Consider the following 12,703-nt stretch of genomic DNA (forward strand, 5'->3'; position numbering starts at 1 on the left):
CGTGCAAGCTTCGATCCTTCTCACCTTTCAACTAGTATCAGAGCTTGGCATTCTCTTGCTCGAGCTCGACTCGGTGCTTCCCGACCTTCGCATCGACTCGCTTCACGCATTGGATCTCCATCCCGGCAGCCATATCCGATCTCCCCGAGCTCCCATCACTCCCCGGCTTCCCGAGCACCTTCCCAACCTATTGAGGCACCTTCAAGGCATTGATACTGAGGTATTTCATCATTCTTTCAGGGTTTTATTTCAGTCTACAGGTTGCAAACAGCAAGGGCAGCCATGGCTTCAAACCCTTGAAGCTTATTCCCCTCATATTGTGCCTTACACCTATCAAGGCTCAAAGAGGCTTGTCATAGGCCTTTGATAGGCCCTTCTTGAGCCCCCCATTACCCCCTTTTCAGCCCATGTGGAGCAGCAGCAAGTTCAGCACCAACAGGGCAGATTGCATTATTTTTTTCCAGGCTGTGAGCACTCATCTACTTCAGCTCCACACTTGGCCATTGCTTCTTGCTCTCTACCTTGATCAAGAGGGCTATAGACTTCATGTTTGATGTCATTCAAGCTTTGGGCATTGGTCTTGATCATTCGGGGCTGATCTCTTCAGATTTGGGACTGTCATAAACTGTCATAACAGGCTGAAAACAGGGCAGCACCATTGGCATTAGCATTTGTTGCTTATACTCCATTCCGGTTGTGCTATTTGATGCCCGTATGCGGTCTACATGATGCCTAGTGCCTTGGGAATGTATGCACATGATTATGCCATGATTTTGGCCTGAAATATTGGCTGATTTGGGACTGTTATTTACTGTTATACAGTGCTGGAAACAGGGCAGCCACACTTGGCATTGGCATTTTGATGCTTATACTCTACTCCGGTTACCTTATTTGATGCCCGTATGCGATCTACTTCCTACCCGGATGTATTGGGGATGTATGCATTTGGTTTGACCATGATTTTGGCTTGAATTCGGGGCTGAAATCTATTGTTTAGAACAGTAAATACATGCTGGAATAACAGTGGGCTGAAGGTACTTTACATGCTTTGGCACTTACCTACCGATACCGGATGTATGCTTTGAGCTTTGGCATGATGTCTCTGACATTTGGGGACAACTTGGAGCATATGTATGAGATTATGGGATGCTTTTGAGCTTCGCATTAGCTCCGTCTTCACTGGCATTTGGACTGACTTGGCATGCTCGTGGACCGCCTATGCCTCATGTCTCTGCTTGACAGTTAGGCTTTTGCATTACATGCCTTGGTTCATGACATATGCTATTTGGTTCGTGTATGCCATACCGACATTTGGAGCTTGGATTTGGATGTATTTGAGCATTCCCGGCTTACTTGATCACTGATCTTGGTTGCTATTTGGATGTCATTGAGTTGACCGAGAGCTTATTTGGGCTTATGTATTGCTTCATGGTTAATACGACCGGTGCTTCATGTATGTCATGCTCTCTTGGATGCGCTTAATGCATTGACAGGGTCACTTATCACTGGTGCTTTCTCTTCGGTTGTTTGAGCTTCTGAGCTCGCTTTGTACGCCTTTTGTGCCAGTGGGAGCATTTTACATGCTTGCTTGACCTTTGACAATTGCATGCTATTGGAGCACTTACATGTATTTGGAGCAGTTTATGTCTTGAGCAGCTACATATGCATTGAGACTTTGGGATCATACTCCGATCTTTATGGATATGCATTGATGTACTCTTGGTTCACAGGATGCTTATGAGCTGAGTCTCATATTTGGATCTCTCTTTGAGCAGACACCTATTTGTGTCAGGTTTTGGCAGTTACAGGAACACTTTGCCTAGAGTGTCTGGAGGTGTGCCTTTCACTGGCAGATGTTATTTTGATATGCTTCGGTGTTGAGCTCATGTTCTTTTCACTGTCATTGGCCTTGCTTATGTCCGTTTCATGCTGGCTTTGGACCTAGCATTGTTTGCTTGACATTGGATCCTATTTTGGGACAGTTTGCTCTCTAGACTGCATACCTGCAATTTATTACAGCAAGCAGTTATTGGTGGACTGAGGCGTATTTTTCATGCTGAAATATCCTGATTTTGTGTACTGCACCTAGTACTAAGTGGGCAGCAACTTTTGGCACACTTTGCTCGCCCTTTGGACCCCGTTTTGGTCATTTTTGGGCAGTTTCTGCAGTAAAACAGCAAGCAGTTTTGGACTGTTTGGGCATTTTCAGCCTGCATAATGGCATCATCTTCGCATGATAGTGCCATCTTTAACATTACAAAGTTGGATGGTACCAACTACTCTTACTGGAAGAGTCAAATTTGGCAGGTCTTGGTGCAGAAATCTCAGATTAAGCCACTTCGGTTGAGTGGGGAGCAGCCTGAAACTATGGACAATGACGACTGGCTTGAACTTGATGAGCTATGCAAGTCCACGATTGTATTATCTCTCACTGAACAGGTACATTATAATGTATTTGAGGAAGCACAGAGTGCATGGGATCTATGGAATAAGATCAAGAATCTTTATGATAAGAAAAGTCCGGCGAGTCAAATGTACTGGTTGAAGCAGCTTATGGATCTGCGCATGAAGGATAATGCGACTATGTCTGCTCACTTGAGCCAGTTCCATACTATACTGAAGAACCTGACTTCGCAGGATATCACCTTTGGAGAAGAAGTAACTCCTCTTTTCTTGCTTGGGACTCTGAATGAGTCATGGGATGTATTCTGCACTGCCCTATGTGCCTCTAGTGCTACTCTAAAATTGGCAGATGTTGAGAGTGCTCTTCTTCAGGAAGAGGTAAATCGCAAAAACTTGGATGCCTCTAGTGGTAGTCATGCTTTGACAGTTAGAGGCAGGAATGACAAGTATGACCGTGGTAATGGCCGAGGCCGTGACTCGCAGAAGGGTCGGTCTAAATCTCGTGGTGGCAAGTCGTGTAGTAAGTCGCGTGGGCGCAATGCAAATGTCACTTATCATTGTGGAAAAAATGGCCATATTAGACCACAGTGTCATGAGTTGCGCAAGGATAAGGGGAAAGATAAAGTACAGGAGAAGTCCTCTGATCGCAGCATAGTACCTACGAAGTCCAGCGTCAAGATTGAGGAAATTAATGTCACGCAGACTGAGGAGTCCGATGGTGGTGATGAGTTTATACTTGCAGCTAGTTCTTCTGATGCTTCACACTTGACTGAGACACCTAGTATGTATGCACAGTGCTGGTTATTGGATTCAGGTGCATCCTTCCATGTGACGCCTTACCGTGAGTGGTTTCACTCTTACCGTACTGTATCTGGATCAGTTAGACTTGGAGACGACAGGTCTCTTGACATTGTGGGCATGGGTGATATTCAGTTGCAGTTTTCCACTGGCAGTTCATTTTTGCTTAGGGATGTACGTCATGTACCTGCGCTTACGCGCAGTCTTATGTCTGCAGGACAGCTGGATGATGCAGGATTTCATGTATGTTTTGGGGATTCTGCCTGGAAGATTACTCGTGGCAGACTTGTGCTTGCTAGAGGCGCCAAGTCTAGCAGCCTCTATCCTCTTGTTGTATCTGGGTCCTCAGTTGACCATGTTTTGGCAGTGGGTTCTATCCCACATGTATCACTTTGGCATGCTCGTTTAGGGCACATGTCTTTGAAGGGAATGAAAATGTTATCTAGTTTGCACTATCTTCCGCCTTTGGATTATGCATGTTTTGACTCGTGTAATCATTGTCTTTATGGTAAGCAGAATAGGTCTACGCATAAGAAATCGGGTAGGCCACGAAATGAGTGAGCCCTTGGCATTGGTGCATTCCGATGTTTGTGGGCCTATGCCTTGCATGTCTATGGGTGGCGCGAAGTACTTCGTTACCTTCATTGATGATTTTTCTAGGAAAGTGTAGGCTTATCCCATAAAGCAGAAGTCCGATGTCTTCGCAGTTTTTCAGAGATGGCTTGCTCTTGTTGAGAACCAGACTGGGTATAGGCTGAAATGCCTTAGGACAGATAATAGGGGAGAATATGTCTCGCATGCTTTTGAGCAGTTTTGTGATGACAGGGGTATTAAGCGTCAGTTGACCGCCCCTTACACCCCACCCCAGAATGGTCTGGCTAAGCGCATGAACAGGACTATTCAGGAGCGTGTGCGCTCTATGCTTAGCCATGCAGGCCTACCCCAGAGTTTTTGGGCTGAGACAGTTAGTACGGCAATGCATGTCATAAACCGATCGCCTTCCAGTGGATTGGATTTCCAGGTTGCAGAGGAAGTTTGGGCTGGTAAGCCACCCTCTTATGCGCATCTCCATGTCTTTGGATGTGAGGCATTCTACCATGTGCCCAAGGACAAGAGGAGTAAATTGGATCCAAAGAGCATTAAATGCATATTCCTTGGCTATGGTGAGTCAGGAGAGATGGGCTATCGCCTATGGGATTCGCAGGCGCGGAAAATAGTACGCAGCCATGATGTCGTCTTCCATGAAGACAAGATGCACAGGCAGCCTGAGAAGGTGGTTGAGATCCGCAGAGTGATCTTACAGGAAGAGCCTAGAGCTCCAGCACAGCCAGTAGTACAACCTGTAGCAGTTCCTCCACAGGGCCAGGATGTTGGACAGGCAGTTAGACAGGCAGCAGAGCCTGCGGTGAGACGGTCTGCTACTAGAGACAGATGTCCACCTGACAGATTTCAGCCCTCTATGCATTATGTTTTGGTTACAGATGCAGGAGAGCCTTTCACTTATGATGAGGCTATGCGCAAGGGTGACAGTCACTCCTGGGAGAGGGCTATGCAGTCTGAGATAGACTCCCTGCATAAGAATGAGACTTGGGATTTGGTTGCCTTGCTTAAGGGCAAGAAGGCTTTGCCATGCAAGTGGGTGTACAAGCTGAAAAGTACCCCTGGACACCCCAAGCCGGCATACAAGGCTAGATTGGTAGCAAAGGGTTTTAAGCAGGAACATGGTGTGGACTTTGATGAGGTCTTCTCTCCTGTGGTTAAGATGACCACCCTGCGCTTGGTCTTGGCTTTGGTTGCACAGCTTGACTTAGATCTATATCAGATGGATGTCAAGACGGCTTTTCTACATGGGGACTTGCATGATGAGATCTATATGGATCAGCCTAAGGGCTTTGCAGAACCTGGCAGGGAACACCTAGTATGCAAGTTGAAGAAGAGCTTGTATGGCTTGAAGCAGGCACCTAGGGAATGGTATCATAAGTTTGATGCCTTTATGCAGTCACAGGACTATAGCAGGAGTGCTATGGATCCGTGTCTTTACACGAAGAAAGCCCGTGATGGCAGTTTGCTTATCTTGGTACTCTATGTTGATGATGTGCTGATAGCAGGGAAAGCTCATGATGAGCTAGATGCTCTTAAATCTCAGCTGAAGAAGAGCTTTGAGATGAAGGATTTGGGATAGGCCTCACATATACTTGGGATGCGCATTAAGCGCGATAGGCATCAGGGGCTTTTGTATCTCTCACAGCGGGAGTACATTCATAAAGTCCTTGAGCGCTTCCGTATGCAGGACGTAAAGCCTATTGGCTGTCCATTACCTTCTTATGTGAAGGTATCACAGGCCGATTGTCCGCAAACAGATGAGCAGAGGGTCGAGATGGCCAAGATCCCTTATGCTTCAGCCGTGGGCAGTTTGATGTATGCCATGATAGCCACTCGTCCAGATATTGCGCATGCAGTTGGTGTTGTGGCACGCTATATGGCTACACCTGGTAGCAGACATTGGGATGCCGTGAAGGGTATCATGAGGTACCTGAAGGGCACAGCAGATATGTGTATTTGCTATGGCAGCCAGGATACAGGGGTCGTAGGGTACACTGACTCCGATTATGCAGGACATGCAGATAGTAGGAAGTCCACTTCTGGCTATGTATTCACTTATACTGGAGGGGCTGTCTCTTGGATGTCCAGGGTTCAGAAGTGTACGGCTTTGTCTACCACTGAGGCCGAGTATGTTGCAGCCACTGAGGCTTGCAAGGAGGCCATATGGTTAGGCCGTCTAGTTGCTGACCTTGGGATTGATGCTACACCTACACTGCATTCGGATTCTATGAGTGCCATTCAGTTGGCTAAGAATCACGTCTTCTATGCGAAGACGAAACACATTGAGGTGAGGTATCACTTCATACGTGGTGTCGTGGAGGACAGGTCTGTTGACCTTGTCAAAATCTCCACTGACGAGAATCCTGCAGATCTGCTCACGAAGAGCCTCACTACTGAGCGCTTTACCTTCCTCAGGAGGTTGATGGGCGTTGGATGAGATGTCGCCTTTCCTCATCCCTTGTACCTATGTACATTTGTACTGTCTTTTCTTTTTCTTTTCTCTCTCACTAGGGCAGATTCGCCTTTAAGTGGGAGGTTGTTGGGGGTAAAGGCGCCTCCGCCGTGCCGCCCCGTATATTACTACACTGACAGTACCCGCCACTGCACACTGCAGGCGGCGGGCGCCTATCACGTCACTTTATTCTTTATTCTTTTAGTGACAGTTTGAATAAAGGAAGGCCCGGTCACACATTGTGACTGTTGGAGTTCCCATTTCTTGTCTCTCTCTTTCTTGCTCTTGCTCTCCCGCCATAGCTCGCGTGCAAGCTTCGATCCTTCTCACCTTTCAAGATACTCTTTGAGTGTCATGATACCCCTAATGCGGGATATCCAGGAGTTAATAAGACTTATAGTCTTATTAAAAGGCAGTTCTATTGGCCTGGAATGAATAAGGACGTCCTTGACTATATGGTCAAATGTAATAAATGCCAGGTTAATAAAGCTGAAAGATTAAAAATGGAAGGACTTCTCCGTCCACTAGAGATTCCTTCGGAAAAATAGGAGAGTATCTCCATGGACTTTATTGTTGCTTTACCTAGAACACAGAGGGGGCACGACTCTGTGTGGGTGATTGTAGATAGGTTAACCAAAGTGGCTAGGTTCATTCCAACTTCAACTGATGTTAAAACACCAGAATTGGCTAGATTGTTCGTAGAGAACATATACGGATTGTATGGCCTTCCGGCAAATATAGTTTCTTGGGATAGAAAATTTGATAGCCATTTTTGGCGTGCGGTATTTAGGAAATTGGATACTAAACTTAGCATGAGTACGGCGGATCATCCGCAAACAAATGGGCAAACTGAAAGGGTTAACCAAATTCTTGAAGATATGCTTAGGGCATATGTAAGTAAAAGGCAAACTAATTGGGAAGAGTATTTACCCATAGCAGAGTTTGCATATAATAGTGCCAAGCACTCTTCCACTGGATATAGTCCATTTATGTTAATGTATGGGTTTCAGCCTAGAGCTCCTTTTGCAGTAGGACTGCATAAGGAAAAGGTTCAGGTAGCTAAAGACTTTTTGGAGGATATGAATAGTATGTTAAAATTTGCTCAAGAAAATATTAAAAAAGCTCAAAATCGAGCTAGAGCATATACAGATCCTCACCGAAGAGACATCTCCTTTGAAGAAGGAGAATTGGTCTATCTTAAGGTGCCTGAACAAACTAAAACTATGAAAAAGGGACAATGTCCAAAGCTTTCACCAAGGTATTGTGGTCCTTTCATAATACTTAAAAGAGTGGGAGAATTGGCTTACAAGCTCCAACTACCTGTTGGTAGTAAAATACATCCAGTTTTTCATGTAAGTAAATTAAGGAAGAAGCTGGGTGATTTGGATAATCTAATCTTAAATGATGATATTGAGGAGCTATTCAATGACCAATCTAATCCACATGAACCAGAAAAATGTTCGTAATAGACGAACAAGGAATACTATTTATCAGGAATGTTTGGTTAAGTGGAAAGATTGTTCAGAAGAAAGCTCAACATAGGAGCGAGTAAGTACTTTAAAGAAAAGGTTTCCCGATTTACAGTTAGACCTTCCAAGTATCGTTTTCGAGGACGAAACCGATTCTTAAGGGGAAGGAAATGTGACATTAATGTGACATTAAAAGTGATATTTAATGTCACGTTAAGGTCATAAATATGGAATGTGACATTAATGTGACATTTAATGTGACATTAAGGTAAATCTAGGGGAACAAGCATGAGAATGACCGTCCGGGCTCTTGGGCGCCCGAACGGGGTTAAGGGGAGCCTAGAGAGTAAGAGAGTCCAAGAATAGTAGAACTCCAGAAAAGTGGACGGCTGGCAAAGGAATACGGGTTAGAGGTGCCAGCACTTATCTAGGCGTGGTTGGGAGGAGAAGAATCACTCGTGCTCAGGGTTTTTCATCGTTTTTGTCTGTCTATTCCGAAGCCATCTATCAATGACAATGTATGAACTCACGTGCTACTGTCAGCTCCCTTTAAGTGCGTTCTTTGAAGCTCAAATATTAATTAAGTTACTGATAACTTGGTCCTGCTTGAAATGGTTAAAACCCAAATTGAGAGTAACAATTGGTGAAAAAAGGGTTGGGCATGCAGGTAAATGGCAGTTTCCACTGGGGACAAAACATGGAAAAAACTCTGCTACTTTTTGAAAAGTCAATGCAAAAGCCTTCTGCTCAAACCAGATTTGTTAAAAAACAGGGTGTAGATGTGCAATGGATAAGATTTTCAGGAGCAGGTGAGATTAAGAAAAGGAAGAGCTACTGATAAAGGCTGCAGAGAGAGAGATGAAATGTTAGCACCAAGAGGGTAAGGCATGCAGGACCCAGGTGTATGATTTAAGACTCCTTGGTGGTGTTTTTTGACCATTAAATTTTATCATATTAAACTATTGATCTTTATAGATATGCTTCATCACACAGGAATAACAGATTCATCTCTACACAAGCTGAGTATACTTATGAATGTCCAACAAATGCAAGAACTTCATTTGTACTCTGAGTTAGTCATACCTCAAGATAAGATGCCAAGCCCTTATTGATGGCCTCTAATAGCCTGTTCGCTTCCTTAAGCTTCTGCAGCCTATCAATATCTTTTGCAGCCTCTATACAAGACGGATTTGAAACTGTTTTTTTCATTACTTCTCTCCAGGTTTGATCAACAGTTGAGAACTTCTCACCTTCCTCTGGCATTTGCCTCATTATATCCTTTGACCCAAATATTGGGCCCAAATATTGCCATGTTGCCTGACACTCCAGCCAGTTATCTAGCAAATCCTAAGGATCATAGAATCCAAACAGAAACAAAAATAGCCAAGTAAGACACATATGCCAGTTATGCCACTAACAAAATCAAAACACATACAATTTTGCAAAGTGTGGATCCATCCCTGATATGCAGCACTTGAAATTGATTCAGCACTCATAATGAAATTTCCTCAAAGAAAGAAAACAAACATTGACTGATTAATGCTACAGATAATTCTGCCAGAATACAGAATCAATACAGGAACTCAATGACTCACTTGCATGCTTAGCATAAGAACCCGCCACTTGACTGCCCTTTCTTCAAAAAACTTGATGAATGGAGATGCACACATTGATTGTATTTTTACTAGTTGATCATCAAGTATTTGTTGAACATCATCCACTCCTCCCAGAATAAAGGTGCCAGAGTCCTTATAGGGGAGGACTACAAATTCCACCCCCTTCCAATCTAAATCCATTTTATCTAATGTTTTCTCGAATGAGTATTCCTTGCTTGCAACTGCACCCAGTGATCTGACCTGAGAACAAAGAGCAATATCTAACAATAATTCTATGTAAAAGGTCAAAAAAGTAAAATTCAGGTTGAGAAAAAAAAATGCGAGCTTCAGAACAGAATTACAGATTAATATGAAGTTGCATTCCTCTTCAAGTCCAGCTAAAGGTTTTGAAGAGAGCTAAGCTAGTTTCAACAACCAATTAGCAATGAAGATAATTAAAGTGCTTTGAAAATACATTTTACAAGTGTTAGTGAGCAAATAAATCCAAGGATTAGAATCATAATTCACAGATAACTTGACAAGAATGTGACATAGAATTTGTAATCTAAGTTTGACTGAGAAGCGCTGGTAGAAAAACTGGTCAAAGATGGACATAACTCTGTACCTGACATTTCCAGTGGTGTAGCAAGTTTTTTTTGCAAGAAAAATGTGGCTAATTATATTACCCAAAAAAAACTGATTACAACGGAGTGCTCATGCTCAACAGACTAGTTGGAGCTGATGCAAAGTCACAAATACATCATGTATACAAGCCTCTCAAGGTGGGCGGTCTGGGGGGAATGAGGGCAAGAAGCCATGGAGGGGGGGGGGGGGGGGGGGTCTATCGCCATCTAGGGCTGCCTGCCTGCATCATGAAGAACAAGTCCTGGCCTCCCCAGGTGCGCAGGAAGTGAAAACAGAGCTCCTGGTGAGCTCGAGACTCGCCTTGCCCGCTGCAGAAGAAGTGAATGATGGAAGTCCCAAGCTCTGCAAAAGTATCCTGTACTCAAAGGCACTCCCAACCAAAAACCTCCTGACACTGTGTCTTCCAGATGTGCCATCCAGTAAGACTCCCTACAATCTCCCATACCTCAAAGCGGTCTGCTATGGGCTCCAGTACCTAGTGGCTCGGTAAAGCCTCCAAGTCGATAACTACGCAAGACCCAACCTCAATGATGAAAATCATGTCCTCCATCCCGGCCTCATACAAAAGGTGACGGCCTTGGCTGACTACCTGCCAACAGAAGCTCCCCACAAAATACATCCAAGGCTAGGTGCCAGACGGCAGAGAATGTGGCATGCTCCTCTCCACACAAGCTGTGCCACCTTGCACGACCAAAGACAGTGCTTTGGAGTTTCCAAAAGCTATTGGGCAGCGTTTACACCCTCCATCCTGCTGCATCTAGGCTAGCCAACTCCCCCACCACCAAACCTTCATGTTCCAAAAGCCATAGAAACACGATACCCTCCTCGGCCTCCAACTGTCCCATAGGTTGCGTCAGAAAGTCCGACGCAAGGCATCCGTGATACTATGCTCCGACCAGTATCTACTACGCGAAGGCGCCCAATCCATGTCCTCCAATATCAGTACATGTCTGCCAACCCTCGTTGTGTACTCCAAGAACCTTAGTGGCTTCTTAGTGACCGCAGTGGCCGACCGTAGCTACTCTCTAGGGTCCCACTCCAGCTCATCAAGTGGCCTGTTCTCCCATATCCAAAGGACACCTCTCCGCTGATCATGGAGGATATACGGCATTCGGAACGTTTGGCTATCCATCTTCATCATCTCAGCCAGGTCCAATGTTAGGTTTGTACAATTCTTTTGTGTTGCATTATTCAAAACCCTCGCCTGTTTCTTCTTTTGAGGTACAAGATCCAAATGGCTTTGCGTATATGAACTTCAATAGAGGGGGCTCACGAAGCAGACGGAATTGAGGTACATCTACAGCTTCTGTTTCATTTGAGCATATCACAAACACTTCTCACTTCCCTCCCATCCCACCCTCTTCTATATCACACCTTGATCACCTCTCATCATATTTCCAAAACCTTGGATTACACTCCACATCTATATCACACACCCTAGGGGTTGGATCTTCCATCTCTGCTCCTAGCACCTTTTCCTTCTCCACCCCATTCTCTACCTCTTTGCACCATGGTACTTCGTTAGGGGGAATGCCACCCTTTAACACAGTGCCTCTCACCTTTCAGCGAATGGACACACCTATAACTCCTGGGTCGACTGTGATGGGCATCCCCCTCACTATCCCCAGCTTCACATCTCACATGACCACTCATACGCAGGGGTTTCCATCCTTAGCTTATGGTGTGTCTTCACACTCTCCTTGGGTTACGCCTACGTAGGGATTCCCATCTTCTACTCCCCGTGTTCCCATCCCACCTCCTTCGGTTCCTCATGTGGCTACCATGCCCATGCATAGTCAGCCCATCTCTACCTATGGATCCACCTTACACACTACCCGCATGCCTGGTGGGCACTCTGGGGCCCATTCCCAAGTGTAGTCCACTCCCCCATCCCACCCCCTCCTCATGTGGCTACCATGCCCATGTCTGGTCAGCTCATCCCTACCTATGGATCCACCTTGCACACTACCCACACGCCTGGTGGGCTCTTTGGGACTCATTCCCAAGTGTACTCCACTCCCCCATCCTACCCCCACTACACTTTTTCACACTATCCATCTCCAAGCACTACCACTCCTATTGCAACAACCAAGAATGCCTTCACGGATAAGACACGTTTTAATGTGTCAAATTTCACCACTTGGTCTAATTTCATGCAACATGTGCTTGAGTCTCAGGGTCTTTGGGACCTCGTCATTGGTCTAGAGTCTATGCTCCTAGCTCACTTTGATTACATCCATCAATGGAGAGCCCGCAATGCCACAACCAATGTTGGGCTGATGCAAGGATTGCTTCGCGAGTTTCACTCTCAGTTGCAACAATTCCCGCTCGCTCAGAGCATTGGAGTCACCTTCTCGACCACTATGCGGCTCATAATCATACTCGGTGCATCAATCTCGACTTTGAGCTTCAAGAGTTCTCTATTAAGGAAGGGGATGATTTGAAAGTCAAGCTCGCTCAATACAGGCGATTACTTCCCGAGTTCGCCACTACTGGCTCTCCAAAGTCTAATGATGATCAGGTTACATTTTTCTTGAATAAGTTGCTCAAAAAGTACTTCAATTTCATTCAACACATCATCTCCCAACCTAGATTGCCAACCTTCTACGAGTTTGAGTGCCAATTGTTGCATTACGCGAGGCTGCATGATCAAGTCCACAAGAAATCCTCATCCCAGCCTTATTCAGAGAAGAGGGGGTTGGTTGCCCCTTCTTCGGGAGGCAAAACCACCAGTGGCA

At 45.3% G+C, this 12,703-nt stretch overlaps 1 protein-coding gene across 6 annotated transcripts in view; it reads right to left on the bottom strand.

Moving 5' to 3' along the window:
* The window catches only part of LOC148033680 (uncharacterized), a 364,446-nt gene that overhangs the window by 226,319 nt on the left and 125,424 nt on the right, over positions 1-12,703 (bottom strand). For all 6 annotated transcript variants that reach the window (XM_087681629.1, XM_087681628.1, XM_087681630.1 and 3 more), the window contains exons 10-11: positions 9,321-9,581; positions 8,809-9,072 (exon numbers count right to left, since the gene is read on the bottom strand). In XM_087681629.1, coding sequence (XP_087537755.1) covers positions 8,809-9,072; positions 9,321-9,581 — 525 coding nt within the window. The remainder of the gene's footprint in view (positions 1-8,808; positions 9,073-9,320; positions 9,582-12,703) is intronic.

This window comes from Lygodium microphyllum, chromosome 7 (assembly GCF_053477565.2).
Source record: "Lygodium microphyllum isolate KBCC chromosome 7, Lygodium_microphyllum_v1.1.10, whole genome shotgun sequence".
NCBI lineage: Eukaryota > Viridiplantae > Streptophyta > Polypodiopsida > Schizaeales > Lygodiaceae > Lygodium > Lygodium microphyllum.